This window comes from Cicer arietinum, chromosome 6, assembly GCF_000331145.2.
Source record: "Cicer arietinum cultivar CDC Frontier isolate Library 1 chromosome 6, Cicar.CDCFrontier_v2.0, whole genome shotgun sequence".
In the NCBI taxonomy this organism is placed as follows: Eukaryota; Viridiplantae; Streptophyta; class Magnoliopsida; order Fabales; family Fabaceae; genus Cicer; species Cicer arietinum.
Window position 1 is genome coordinate 66,134,538 of NC_021165.2, and position 16,712 is coordinate 66,151,249.

The 16,712-nt window shown below is 28.0% G+C and overlaps 1 protein-coding gene across 1 annotated transcript; it reads right to left on the reverse strand.

The window, feature by feature from the left end:
* Nucleotides 1–11,436: 11,436 nt before the first annotated feature.
* Nucleotides 11,437–15,502, reverse strand: LOC101501302 (E3 ubiquitin-protein ligase RSL1). Its single transcript, XM_012717304.3, is given in 4 exon segments — nt 11,437–11,780; nt 13,119–13,888; nt 14,760–14,992; nt 14,995–15,502. Coding segments are annotated over 4 exon segments (1,602 nt in total). The 5' UTR covers nt 15,431–15,502; the 3' UTR covers nt 11,437–11,617.
* Nucleotides 15,503–16,712: the final 1,210 nt, after the last annotated feature.

The following is a 16,712-nucleotide window of genomic DNA, read 5'->3' on the forward strand; positions in this document are numbered from 1 at the left end:
TTTCCAGGTAAGGCTTCTTGCATGCCTTGGTGAATTTGGATTTATGTTGTACAATTTCTGAGAAATGATGATGCAATCTACATAGCTTTTCAAGTGCTTCTAGTGTTATTTGATGTATCTGGTCGAGACTCAAGGCTTTAACATCCTTTTGAGCGGCTGCTATCATCCTATGGATTTCTGGCTGGAGTTCTTGAGGCAGCGAGGAGATATATGTATTCTTTAGACTATGGTCATTAAATCCATTGAGGACATAATACATCTGGGTCATTCTTTGATAATGTCTCTCAAGATCTTTGACTTTAAGGGAACAACATCTCATCTCAAAGAACTATTGTCTGCTTTTCTTATCAAATATCTCCATATCACCAATGAATTCGTTGTGGAGAATTCCAAGGACAGCAGCAGTATTCACCAATCTGTGTAATTCGTCTTGTTTGAAGCTACCAAGATTATGGTACCATTCTTTCAACGTGTCTGTCATTCTGCAGCAAAATTATTCGATGATCTTATAGGTGTTTGCACCTATTTTCATCATTTGAGTGTCAAGTCAGGCGCCAAATTCAAGTAGTCTCTTTCTCCGAAGACTGGGTAGTATATCATCAAGCGTGAACCATGGTCCATTGTTTATTTTTGTTTTCCTAGAAACTAGATTTTCTTCAAGTGAGTCTTCATAAATGGATCCTTCCTCCTTTACATTCACCATGAAAAGTCTGGAGATGTTCGCAAAATTCTTTTCAGACTCTGATTCTTGTTCTGATGCTGATGAAAAGGATTCAGATCTTTCATCAATTGATGCATCTTTGGAAGAATCATTTTCTTCAAAGGAAGAGGAATCTTCACCCTTTCCTCTTGAGGATTGTGGAAAAGAATTACTTTCTTGTGGGAATTTTTGGTTCTCTATGATTGCCATGGCTTGGAAACTTTTATCTGCGATTTCTTCTTTTTGGATGTTTGGAGGAGGTGTTTCAGGGACATCCTGGGAATTAGAGGATGATACACTTAAGCAAGTGGTTTTTTCTTTGGACCTGGAGGTTGAGGCTTTCTCAGTCCTGGCAGATTTTGGTATATAGCCTGATGATATGTATTTAGCGTAATCTGGTGGTGATGAAGCATATGTTGGATAGAAAGGAGAGGGTCTATCTGGTCGTGAGAAATAGGAAGGAAAGTTAGGAGGATTAAAGAAAGGGTCTTCAACAGGTTTAAGTTTTGCTTCTTTGGAAGCTCTCAAGAAATCATCAATCTCTTTCACTTGGCCTTGTAACATTCTGATTTCTCTTTCTTTTCGGTCAAATTCTTGGCCAAGGGTTCTTTCTTCTAACATCCTTCTTAGGTAATTATCTAGCTGAGGAACTTGAGCTTTCAAGGTTCTGTAATGCTTTTGCATTTTTTGAGACAGAACTTTGAGATCGTCATCTGTTTCTTCTATTTTTTCAGTAATTTTATTCACCTTCCTATTTAAGTTCTGGAGAGTGTCATTTTGAGCAATCATGTTCTCAGATTGCCAATTGAGAACTTCTTCTGCCTGGGTCAGAGGTTTAAGTTTTCCATCAGGTTGGACTTCAGTGGGTTGTATGAAAGGTTTGGATGACCTGTTTGTGATTGGGTATACCTTTCTTTCTAGGGCAGAGAATTGTTGGTCATATTCTGGTGTAAAAGCTGAGTACATGAAGCAAGGGATTGGATTGATATTTTTTGGAGGTTCTAAAGGTTTATAATGATTTGAGGGAGACCATGAAATGAGGTCAGGGTCATCTGGTGGAATAAGGTTTTCTTCTCTAAGGATCCTAAGAGCTTCTTCGTAAATCTGGAGAGGAGGAGCTCTCTTTCGGATTCCTACCCAAGGACCATTGTCCGGATCAGTCCTTCTTTGTGGAGGTGGTGGTGGTTTACACCTACCTTTATTTTTCCTTTTAGGGCGGATGATATATTCATCCATCTCATCATCATGCATCCAACAGTCACAGTCTGGGTCACACTTAGTGGGATCTACATCCCAAATGAAATGTCTGTCTAGACGGGTTTTCCATCTGTTGTAACCACATGGATAGGACACCAGTCTTCCTCGAGCACTGGTTGAATCATTAGAGTTTTGAAAATCTGAGAGGATGAGCTACTTCCTTCGTCTGGGTTTTTAAAGATCGTCTTGACTGTCTTGTCAACAGATGATCTCCTGAATATTGTACATATTCTTTCATGTGAGGACGACTTGTTGTGATCAGGTTTCTGATAGATCTAGTGAAAGATCTTTGTTTTTTAAAGATGTTATAAGGACTTAAAAGAGGTAGAACGGTTTCAGCAATTTGTACATCATCAGGAACATAAGCATATTCGATAAGGTTTTCTATTTTATGGGAATCAGTCTTTTTACATCTTATTTTAGGATAGTTAAGGTCCTAGCCCAAAATAAGACTGAATAAATTCTTCTACTATTGCTTAGTTCTACCCACCTTGTTTCCCTTCTCTTCATCATTTTTACATTCTTATTATGTTTTTTCTACCTTATTCCTTTTTCTTTTTTTTTTTTTTCATATTTTTGTGTTTACTTTAGTTTTTCTTCTTGTTTTTCTCCCATTTCATGTTTTTCATTGTATTAGGTATAAAATAACTGAGTTTTCTATTTTTAGTGGACTAATAAGATATGGTGAGCAATTGATTTTGATCAACTTAATTTATCTTATTTCAGTTAGACAGTTTTTAATTGATTTTCTATCACAACAATTTAAAGACTCGTTTGTATTGATATCATGCGTAATTATCAATTCAACTGATTGAATTAGAGAGTCCAACATTGATTGTATTATAAACGATATATCAATAATATAATTGTGGTGGTTAATCTCTTAAGTCAATTTACACCTTTTAGTGTATATTTCTCCATATAATGAGCAAAGGTCAAACTTTTTAATCAAATAATTAAGAACTCATTTGTTACATTTTATTTCTTAAAAAAAACTACTTTAAAAAATAACACTTTTGAAAAAAAAATGTATTTGTTTGTTACAGTTTTTTTGAAAAAATGATAATCTAAAAATACATATAAAAATTGCTTAAATAAGAAGTTTTTTAGTAACTTCTCAAAAAGATTTACCTTTCATAATTGATTTAAAAAATATATATATTTTTTCATCACGACACACAAACATAAAACAATTTTTCTTCAAAATTTATAAAAAAACAATCTATAAATTATTGAGTGCAATTTTTTTTTTATAATCCATAATAATTGAATCTTAAGAAATTCAAACATTTATCATTAGTGTCACATTATTTTAGTTCGTCATTGTTATTTTAATTACAATTATTTTGTGTGCATAAATCATGTATCTTTTGCAACACAACTGGGCTACTATATTTCTAGGATTAGAAATGAATTCAAAACCTTTAATTAAATTGAACGATACTTAAATAATTTCATCTAAAACACTGTTTTTATTTTTTTATAACAGATGCTACTTTTTTTGTTTAAATCAAATAATAAAGAAATTTGCATAAAATTATGATATCTAAATTCAAATTTAAAATATGATATATATATATATATATATATATATATATATATATTTTAATTAAGTTAGACCTTATAAATCGTACAGTATTATTTTTTTATTCTACCTATATATTATTAGGATTTTTCATCGCAAGATCTCTCCCCAATATATAATTTGTCGAGTAATAAATATCGACATCTCTCTTGACCAAAATTTAAATTGTGGTTCTCTATATTGTAGGCAGTAATTGACAGTATTTTTAGTTAAAATGAAATGGATTAAAAAGATGATTGCATTAGTTTTTTTGACGATATAAAAGAAAAAAATGTTAATAAAGGTCATACATACATAAATTAAAATTTGTATATTTAATTCCTCCGCAATTTAAAAATTCAATTTAAATTTGTCCTGATAACGCTACATCATTTACAAGCAATCCTTAAATAGTTTGTTTATATATTTTGCTTCAATCGTATGAAAAATTAAGCAACTCATATATTTATATTAAAACATTTTCCCTCAATGTATCTTTGACACGCTTTTTATCACTTAATTTCGTCCCTATATTTGAAATTGAGTCTTAAAATACTATTTTTAAGAGATTTTTTACGGCATATGACCCAATTCGACATATATCAATAAATTTAGATTTTAAATTAATAATAGTTAAATTAATATTTTTAAAAATATTATTTTTTATCATTTATATAATTATAATATCTAAATATTATTTACTAAAAGTGACAGTAAAATAAAATTTAATTTTTTCTGAATTTTTATCACTCATAATATTAAATATCGAATATTTTTATAATAAAAAGTAAAAAAATAGTTTAATGTTTATAAATAATTAAATGATATTTTTTTATGAAATAATATTTCTTAAAATATAAAATCAACAAATAAGCTTTTTGATTCATAAAAATTATCCTTAATTTTTTTATTTATAGAACAAATATACTAAAACTCTTCAAATTGTTAATGTAGCATATAAACTCTCTACTTTTAATCAATAAGGTTTTTGGTGAGAGAATCTCTTATATAAACTTCGGGTTTTTCTTGTTTTTAACCAATGGATCTTGCTATACTTGTTAACTATTCAAAAATAGAATTTTGATGTTAAAAATAACATAATTTATACTTTCACAAAAAATAATATACAAAGTTCAATATAATTTCAGTTCAAAATTTCAATTTTTAAATTATTAACAAGTGTCCTAAAAACACTTCTTAACATTTGTTTTAAACAATCTCAAACTCCATGTCCATGTATGCACACTTCAATAATAAAAAAAAAATAACATAAATTTTTTACCTTAAATAATCTTATAGTGTGTTTGAATAGGGTAATTGAAATTTAAGGAAAATTAAAATTTTAGACAATTCAAATGTTTCAATTAAATGTTTTTCATTTCTAATTGTTTTGTTTTAATAAATAAATTATTCTTCTAAAATTGGACTATTTGTATACATTTCAAATGTTTGGGGCAAAACTGAAAATTATATTTGGCCTAAAATGATATTTGCAAAAGTTGATGGACTATTTTGCAAGTTTGCTGAACTAATTTGTAAAATTTGATAATAATTGGGACCAATTTGCAAAACAAAATAGGGACTAATATGCAAAATTTGAAACATATATGGTCAAAATTGTAAATTTACAAGAATTGTAGAGATCATTTCATGATTTATACTGTAAAGTAAATAAGGAATTTGAAATTATTAAGTTTTATGTGATATTTAAAATTCTCTAAATTTTACTTTAACAAAATATCTCATAAAATCCTTTTATTTTAAAAATTTTCTAAACTTATTATCCAAACAAGATAAGTTGCTTCAAGATTTTAACTTCCCTATAAAATTACATTTCCTCTAAAATTCTCTGACACAAACACATTAGATAATTTTAACAAGGAAAATTTTAATATAGATCATAGTCCACCATGAATCAGTATTTAAAAAATATTTGATCACAAATATTGTCTTTTAAAAGTAAACATTAATAGTTCTCTTTATTTTCACGACTAAAATATTTACTTCAATAATATAACTTTAATTAAAAAAATGTATCTCGTATTAAATCGGGATCAATTATATTATAATTTTATCTTTAAAGGGAAGAGAGTATAAATTATTACTTCAAAATAATATTTTCAATTATTATTAAAATTTTATTAATTTTTAAACATCCACTCACAGCTAACATTTAAAAAACGTAATCAAATGTAAAACTAATCTTATTATATTATTAATGAATATACATCATTAATATAAAAAATATTATAATGTCGATCAATTATAATTATTAAATCAATAAAAATATTTAATTTTTATTATAATTTTTTTTAAAATTACATTCATAAATAATAAATAATTATGAAATATTAACCGGATAAATTTTTTATATTGCCGGTGCATAGTACATGACAATTGAAATCATAAACAAAAAGTAAAACTATTACTTTATAAAACGCCAAAAGAGAAAAGTTTGGAAGGTACATAGGACAATGGATTGAGTTGCCAAATCAAAATGATACCGAGGAGGATTGGGGAACGTAATCTTTGCGGAGGAAAGACGCTTTGTGAATCAGTGATGTGAGCCACTTATAGTGTAAATCATACTCAAGGATAAGGTCTATTTTGGAATAGATTTGATAAGAGTGTCCTCTGTTGTGGAAAGAAATTACGAAAAATAGAAATTAATAGAAAACAGAATAATTTTGAAGCATTTTTAGTGTTAATTTGATAAATAAAAATTATTATTATTTTTGAAAAGACTAATACTCCTATATAGAAAATTTTAATTACTTAATTTTACATTATTTTAATTGATTTAAAGTAATTTAATTAATCTAATATTTTAACGCCTTGATCTGTATTGTTATTTGCGAAACGTTCAACGCTAGCTATTTGTATAAAAGTATTTTGTCGTTAAGAAATACAAAAGCTAGTTATTGCCTCAATACCTACATAGTACATACCCATCTAAAATTAACGCAAAGGTGTGGTCCATACATTCTTATCTATTTCTCTGTCAATTTTTTTTAAATTACTCAAATATAATAATATATTAATCAATATTTTTTTTATAATAAGTTATTTATTTATTTTTTATTTAGTGTTAAATTTATTTTTTATGTTTGTAAATGTTTATATTGATAATCTAAGTTTCAAATCAACAAAATTGAAATATCAAATTCTTTTAATTTATTCATGTAATTTTATAAGAGGTTTTTATTACAATAATTATAAGAACATATACCCTCAATCAAATTTTAACAAAAAAATTAAATGAGAGATTTCGAATAAGACACATTTTAAGATTATTGAAATTAAACATAAATTATCTCAAACTATGTCATGAAATCACATAGAAATTTATTATGTTGTTTACATGATTGATAACAAAAATTATAGTACCATTTAAAAAAATAACTAATATGATTGAAATGAAGTTATGACAAAAAAATAGTTTAGTATTGTAACTTTTACAAACATAAAGAACTAGTTTGATACTAAAAAAAAGTTAAATAATCAATTTGATATTTTTGTGCAACTTAAAGGACTACGCGGTGTATTTTGCAAATATATCTTTTGTTAATCTTTTTGTTCCTTAAATATTTTTTTAGTTAGTTGATTTAATTCTGAAATGTGTTTTATGTTGATCAATTTAATTCATAAAATTATTGAGAAAAAAAATATGTAGAGATCTATTTACAATTTTAAAGACTCTAGTGAGAGCGCATCACATATCAAAAACAAAAATGATTGTTTACTCATGTATTTTCTAATACTCCATCTTAAAAAATAAATAAAAATAGATCAAAACAACTTTTTGTATTTGATTGTTTATATTTTTAGACAAAATAAATAATATTTAACTAATAAAATATATGTACATTTACTCGTGGTATTGTTTATTTTCTTTCAAAACGTCGCATTCTCTATCGATATAATATTAGGAAGATAAGGAAAAAATATTCATTTAATTTTAAAAAATATTATTGAAAATTATAGATAGTATTGTTTGATAGATTATTAACCGTTCTAATATGAGAGCATGACGTTGATGTAATGCCATATATTATTATAACTTTTAGAACATCATCAATGATAAATATTTATATTATGTATGATTTATATAATAAATTATAATTAGTGTATTATAATTTTTTTAAAAATTTGTATCAATGAGATATTCAAAAAATACAATATATTAATGAAATATATATTTTTCTTTTAGTTAATTGATTTGTGAAATACTATTTTTTAACAAATATACTAGTGAAAAACATTTTCTTCATATATAGTTTATAAATTAAATTATAATTAGTGTATCAAAATTTTATCTAGTTGTCTCGTGTATAATATGTTTTTTCTTTAAAATTTTTGTTTATATATATTTTTCAATTTTTTATATTTTAAAAGTGAGACATTTTTGTGTGACACATATAAGTTTATACTATTAACCACTTTGAATATTTCATTAATCACTAAAATATAAATTATTAATTATTAATTTAACATAGATCTCATTATTTATTTAACATACAAATTAAGAATTATTTATTTATTTAGAGTATTGTGATTTAGTGGTTTGAAGAAATGCTCTAAAGTAGTTAATGTCATGTATTTTAATGGTAGATATATATTTAAAAAGTAGTTAATGTCATATATTTTAGTGGTTTATATCGTATTCAAAGTGGTTAATAGATAAATTTGTATATTATATTAATGAATAGAATATAATTTCTTAATTAATTGATAGACGAAAGTATTTATCTAATATATGCTGTTGATAGTAAATTATAGGTGTAAATTATAATTATTGTTTTATAATTAATTCAAGAAAAGCCATCATTTAAGTAACATACCAATGAAAAATATTTATGAATAATATAATTTATAAAGTAAATTATGAATATAATTAGTGTATTATTTTTTCTTCAAAATTTATCTTAAAGATCCTGAAAAGATACAATACTAATGAAATACAAATGTATTTTTTAATTAATTGATTAATGATAAATATTTAATTTATGTAAGATTTCTACAATAAATTATAGTTATTATATTATAATTTTTTTCAAATTTTTATCTAAAAAGAATTTAAGAAACACACTAAAAATTAAATATATATTTCTCTTTTAATTAATTGATAATGGGTTTTCAACCAAATTAACTAATAAATAATTTATAAAACGTGAAGGTTAAAATTAGGATATATGGAAAATAACCGTAGAATCCCGAATAAAATTTATTAGATTTAGTGTAGAGTAGAAAGTTGAGAGAAACTTGTTTTTGTTTCACTCTCCCTTAAAAAATATACTTCTAAATACGGTGACTTCTAATGTGAATCGAAGATCACACTGCATACTAGTGGATTACCATGAACAATTAACCTCACATGTCATATTATACATAGAATATACTATATTGCACATCCTATTTTTCCTTTCCCAAAAATTATATTGAGAGTACCTAGTTCTTCCCGATGAAAACAACGTTACAACAAATGAAAGAGTGACGATGTTTGAGATTTAAGACAATGGAAAGAATTAACATTCCGACGATCTTGAATTCATTGAGATGACAAAGAAAATGAAGAGAAGCTTTGAAGTCATTAGGATTTTGAAGATTGTTAAGAGTTACTGAGAAATGAGGATCATTTCAGGGAAAATTTTAGCATGCAAATTGGTTCCTTGTTAAGTTAATACTAACATTGGAATGATAATACTAACATGGGAAGGAATAGTGCAACAAATACGGGGGAGGATAGAGGTGGAGACGGTTTTTGAATTTTTAGCAAGGACAAATGGCTAGATTGTGCGAGATATGAGGGGACTGTCGAGGAAAGATGCGCATTCGTTTTTATTTATAATTCACCTTTATCTTTGATTAATTTTTGAATAAATTTGACTCTGTATAAAAGTGGTCTACTAATAAACCACATGTTTGATGACTAATCCTAGACACTACACAAATCATGTCTTTTAAACAGAGTATTAGGAATATTTCAAGTTTATATTAATAGCAATAATATTTTATTGTGCATTTTTTTTTAAGAATAAAATTAAACTTTTGTTACATCATGACTTTATACATGCTTCAATTGAAAAGTTAGTGGTCAATTAGAAAACAACAAAAATGAATTAAAAATAAAATGCAATACACCGCGACTTAACATTTCACCTTGATAATTTAGTGGTCAATAAAAAAATAAAAATAATATCAATAAAATACAATTAATTGTTTTTTGAAGGCAATTATTTTTTAAACACTAACCGCTTCAAATTAATTTAATTAAAAAATTTATTTTAAATTCTTTTAGTGCCATCAGACTTTCCTTTTTAATTAGCCGTCATGCGTTGACCGTCTCTCCTCGATAATCTCTCATTTTTTTGCGTCTCTCTTATAAATATCATTTATATTATCTCCTGTGTACACAATTCATTTTTTATTTTTCTTTATCAAAGATTCGTTATTCATATTTTGTTTATCTTTATCCGATGTCTGACAAAAACAATCAGATTTTGTGGCTTCAATTTCTCCAAGAAAAGAGTCATGGAATTTAGTTGTTAGAGTTGTGCAATTGAGGTTTGTGTTTGATTTCAATGTCAAACATAAATTTTATGCGGTGGAAATGGTATTGATGGATGACATACACAATCTTATCTATTGTTAAATGTGTTTCATGTTTTTAGGGTGATAAAATTGAAGAAACGTGAGCTTTTATTTCTCGACTTGATATTAATATTCCTACTATGGGAGACGTGTACAACTTTTGTTCGTGTTGCATCGAACAATCTGCTTATATGGACCAATCGGACACCATTTCATAGTGTGCACAATGGTACAATAGTCCGACGACATAAATTCGAAACGTTGACATCAATTGCTTTCATAGATATGTTCGCATGAATTACTTGAATAATAAATTTATTTCAACATGTTTATTATTTTATTTTATTTATAAAAAAATTACTATTTTGTTATATATATATATAAATATATATTATTGTTTATATTTATAAATTTTGTCTCAAACAATTGTATAATTGTATGTGTATATTTCTATCTTCCTAAGTAAAATTTGTCCTACTAAATCCGATTCTAAACTGTATAGAGAATAATTTATTTAAGTAAATATAAAATTTATTTAAGCTTCTTAACAATAAATTCAACATAATTTTCAGAATATTGAATAGAAAAATAATAATTTATTTAAATAAATATAAAATTTATTTAAGAATTAAAAAAAAATACAATTAATTACATCTGTTCATGTTGGAGTCATGCTTTTGATCAGTAGCATTGACCGTGTAAGTAGTTTTAAAGTTAAATTAAAATTAGATTTTTTTATTGTAAATTGTTTTTTTAAGTCAACTTATATATTTAATGAATATTTAAATTATTTGTTAAAATTACTTTTTTTAATTAATAATAAATAAATTTAAAAAACTTATATTATTTTTAAGTACATTTTCATAAAAATCATTTTTAAAAACATAAAAAAAAAAATCACTTGTTTTAAATCTTACTGACTTGACCACCTTAAACTTTATAGTCAAGCTTCATCCTAGTGTACCAAAAAAATATTGCGGTAACAAAGTCATTAATTGCTTAGAATTAAGACCCCAACTGTCGTACAAATAAAATAACTTAAAAGAATAAGTTGATACGATATTTTACGTAAATATTTTGTTATCTAAAGAAATATATTTTTGATAATTTTCATATTTTCAATAAACTGCGAGCTTTAATTTTTTTTCTTAAAAAAATACCCATTTTATTGAAAAATATAGATAAACAGTGTAATTAGGGTAAAACTGAAACAATAATACTAAATTAAGCTATAAACTCAAAAATATTTTCAAATAGCATTGAAAAACGTTTAAAACTAGCAGATTAATCCTTTTACCAGATATTTCTACTTTGCATAAACAAGTTTATAAACAAATTCGAATAAACTATAAACCAGCCAAATGACTAATCAAACCCAGCGTTAGTGTATCGGGTTCATTTGTGAGAGAATATTCAGAATTTCGTTTTCTTTTTTACTTTTTAGCAATGTACAGTTATGAACATTTTCCAGTAGTAATCCAGACCTAGGTCAAGTTTCCAGCAACCTAATACCAATCATCAGAATAATCAGAATTAACCTCGTCTGCTTCTGGCTCCTCATCAGGGTCTTGTAACAAAATATTGTCCTCTTCCCAAAGTGGACACGAACATGTTGCTTTTTTGTCCTTCCACTCAGCTCCACAGTTATAGCAAAATTCATAACCACATCTGCAATCACAAGAACAACAAAGTAAATATATAATGATAACATGGACCAGAAATGAAATTAGCAACAGGCCAACATATAATTGCCTCCCATTAAAATCTTGTGATTGGTTTTCCACTCATGGAAATCAGTAAAATATTAAATGAATATAAATTAAGAGTATTACAAGCGTCGCCTCGACTGGGCTGGCAACAAGATACATTTTCCATGTCTAATAGTCTTTTTTACCTTAACTTCCATGGTATAATTATACCTCTTGGACTCAGAATGGACATAAAATTTCATAACAAGATTTTCTTAACGTTGTCATATGGAGTTTTAGCTCTATACAGTATAAACTATAAACAGAGGAGGAGCTAATTTTCTTAAGGGGCCAAAATAATTAAGTATTGGAAATAAAAATAAGATTTATATAAAAAATATCACTTTTTTAACATTTCAAGACATTGAATACACAATTTCTCATAATATATTTCCTTTTTGGATTTGTTAACAAGTGCCCTTGTTAGCATTTCCCTCACGTATTTTACTCAAAGTTTAAAGTTAAACATAATTGCAGTAATTAATACCTATATATATAATAAAGTATTGGTCACATTGATAATCATTTAACACTGCGGTGTAGTGATGAAAATATTCTTCGATACAAGGTGTCCAGTATTCAATTCAAAAGAAGACATTTTTGTATTTTTAGAGCAATTTTTTCATTTTAAAGAGTCATAGTAATATGTACAATTGAAACAAAAATTATCATTCAAAAAAAGTGCTATCGATTGTGGATGGCAGACCACAGTGGAAAGTTGAAAGTCTATCGATTGTGGATGTCATGGCCCTGTCATTATTCTTTACAAATTGGCCATGATGGTTGTCAAAAAATCCACCACCACAATCCGCCATGACTGATATTAACAACACTGTTAAGGATTTGATTGTATGACCTGATACTTATCTAAAGATGCTTTACCAATGTGACACTGTTATGGAACAATCAATGTTAATAAATATATAATAATCTTTATCAATTTATCCTTAATATTATAAATAGAAAAACATTAAGGCTTCCATGGCTCTCCCTGTCCATAAGAAGCTCCACCGAGTATAAAATATCTTTACAACTTTAGTGATATGGTATAAATCTTTTCTAACTCCAGTAAGTGGATTAAAGATCCAAAACCATACTTGCTCATTGCATCATATGACTCTGTGCCAGATAACTTGATAAAATTATGCCCGCTCCTTGACTTTTTATAGTTAGGAAAAAAGAAAGAAAAAGATATTCTAGAAGAGAATGATTATAATTTATAACACATGTTAAAACAAATCAAATATTACAAGAGTACCTGCAAGTCATGTGGTAGCAACCTTCAGCAAGTTCAATCATATGGTTACACTTTACACACTGCCGCCAAAGACTCGTTCTTGCCAGAAACTTCAACTTCATATCTTCTGCTGGAGGGTTAGGATTCAGTCTTTTGTAAGTAGAACATGTCATATCACTATGCCAAGGGACCTTGCAGCTGAAACAGAAAAGACCATGACATTTTATGCATTTCATGGGTTGCGATTCTACCGAGGCAATAACACTTTTGGAGTAGTCTAAAACTTCACTTTTTGACATTAATGCAGAGCATCTTGGATAAGGACAGTAAACTTTCTCCGTAAGTGGAATTGAAGCCTCCAATTTTCGTTGCTGCATGGTTTCAACTAATTTAGAAGTCAAGAATTTCCGGCAACTATCAACTAGAAGTTCGTTATTGCATTTCTCATGAGGGCATTTAGGCACCATTCCATGGAGCAATTTCACCTCCACATGTTGCTTCATGCAAGAAAAGCAATACCTGTGTTGACAACCATCAACTGAAAAGAATTGACTAACATCAGTATCCTCCAAACAAATGACACAAGTTTCATTCATACTCTTGACACTGCCAGATTCAGCAGGTCTCTTTGACTGAGAAACAATTGCATCTTTTGCAAGCTTAAATGCAAATTTCTGATCATGTCTCGCCACAAGCCTTGGACTGCAGTATGCAAATTTTCTTTGAAGCAGATTCACCTGATCAACTAGCATAGCAACTTTCCTCTGTTTTGCAGGCCATTTTCCACTTAACTGACCAGAAAAACAAGATATCAAAAACCTCCACAAAATAGACAACATTATGACACAGTCACTCATTCCTACCATCTTAAACTCACGCATAAAAAAGAGTACAAAATTAAAGCCGCATGGCAGTGCAAGGACACATGCTCCTTGATTTGTCAATAACCCCAGCTTGTTCTTGCTCCAAAAACTAGTTTCTATTACAAAATATTCTCCAAAAAGCATTCTAAAATTTCAAATGGAAATCAAGTAAGCCACATTAAAACAAAAATGGCCCTAAAAAAAAGTAAATTAAACACTATACAAGCAACAAAAGTCTAACCTTCCATGTTTTAACTGTTATCGGTTTCAATTATACACAGGGTTATCATTAATTTACGATACACGTCAGACGTAGCACGATTCGAAACAAAATTGAACCCAATCAATACGACTAATCACCATGTGCATCTATTTTAGACATGAATCCCATTATGATTCTCAATTCATCCTTGATGAGTTACTACTTTCCCATGGACTTTGTGGAGTCGGACACATTTTCTTGTCATTTTGTTAATCTTGAATTATTTTGAAGTCCTTTTATAATATATATTAGCTTATGTTTTTCAGTATGTAACTTGTTTTTACTTAAAAAAGCCAAGTTTTATCGACCATGTATCTTATAATTCATAATAAGATTCCATTAACAACTCAAAAAACATGTCTTCCAATTCACGATTTGAATCTCATTCATGATTAAGCATACATTATAAAATTAGCAGCATACTCACACACCACTCTTCTTTCAAACACATCATCCACTTCTAAAAGCCCATATTTAAGGTGCATTGCGAAATACTAAGATATTTATCAACAAGCAATAAGAGAAAGAGTGACTCACAAATTGAAAAAGAGGATAATGATCACCAAAACAAATAACACGCTTCAAGTCCAAAGCAATAGCAGCATCGAAAGCTTCAATCAAAGCCTTAAGTTCCACAGCAACTTTACTATTTCCACTACCAACAACAGGTTTAGAAACTTCAAGTATCAAATTATCAGCAACATCACAAATCGCAACACCAATCCCAGCCAAAGAAACGTTCTCACCAGTCCCCTCAAAGAAACACCTTCATCGTTACCACTCTTCGAGCCAGAAGAACTACTACCTTCACCGAACGGTTTCTCGAAGTTACCTCCCCATTGCTCCCATTCGTCTTCGGGCATATTGAGAATCTCCGACGCCATTTTCTGATCGTGAATCCGACGGTTAAGATCGTCTCTCGCTTCGCGCATTACTCTCTCGCTGTATTCCCTGTCTTTCATTTCGGTTTCCATTTTTTCGAGTTCTTTCAACTGGATAGAGGTTGCGTTCAAAACGTCGTCGTTGAGGGTGGGTGGTTCGAATGTGACGGCGATGGAGGAAGAGGGATGATTGACTAGGGAAGCGGCAAGGGCTTCCTGTACCTGGAGATGGAAAGCGAAGTCGAGATCGGATTCCATGGCTTCCGCCTCCGTGAGTGCGTGGCGGTGCGCCGATAACAAGAACTGTAAGTCTTCGGGTGAGTCCATGAAAAGTAACTGATCGGTCTTCCACTCTTCCGTACAAAAGCAAGAGAGTCTTATATAGATTTTTTCATATTCTCTATTTGGCTACGTGGCTGCACTTTTCCAAAAAGGTTTTTATACTTTAAATAACATAAGTTTTGAGTTTTATTCGTGTAAATTTTCTTGTTTGAATTTTATTTATATAATATTAAAAAAATATAGTTTTGATTTTTAATGTTAAATGCATGTTATAAAAATGTAAATCCACAAAAAAAAAAGTGAATTTGTGTCAATAAGAATATTAATTTAAATATTAGAATAATTTATATATTTATTTTTATTTTTTATTTAGATTGTATATATCGATTATAAATTTAAAGAGTGAGTTTTATCATTATTTTTATCAACTCCACAATTTAAATTTTTGTTCATCCAACTCAATCTTTTTTCCTTCATTATTCATACTTCATTTAATTCAATATTTTCTATCAACAACTCTACCTCCAACCTCATATTTTTCCTCTCCATCAACTATAAATTTGCATAAATTTACGAAACCTTTTTTTTCCTCCTCCATTAACACATCCATGTTTATTGTTTATTTACGCCAAAGTTAAAATCATTTTTCCCTTAATAGAGAGGCAAGAAAGAATGGGTCAATTAACTAACCCCAATATACACCTATAAATCCCAACAACAATCTCTAAAAATTTAAATTCAAAATCCTCAATATGTAGTCTCTAATCACACCAACAACCTCATGAAACTCTCTTTAAACTTATTTTTGTTTAAGATGTTTTTATCTTTTGATCGCCTTGTATGTTTGTTCTTTTCCTTTTTATGCTTTGTTTTTGCTTGTTATGAGTTTTGTTTGGGGGTGAGATTTTTGGTGTTTTTGGATGGGGTTTATGGGTTGGGTTGGTTGGGATAAATGAGTTGATATTTTATGGGTTTTTAGATTAGGATGAAGGAGATGAAATGCTCACTTTTTTTGGTTGAAAATCAAGTATTTATATTTTTAATGGAACTCAAGTGTTCATGTTTATATGATATTAGTTGGATTTTGAGATGAAAAAGATAAACACTTTTAAATTTTTTAAGAGAATACTGATGTATTTTAATTCTATTGGAGGTGTAGAGTTCAGGTTAAAAAAAAAGTTATATTTTAATTTTATTCAGGTTAGTCTAAATTAATAAGTGTAATTATTTACTTAATTTTTATTTCATCTATCAGAGTTTGTCAATCGACAGTTTTTGTAACAGTGAATAACTATTTTAAAATGAAATTATATTTGTAGGAATGTAA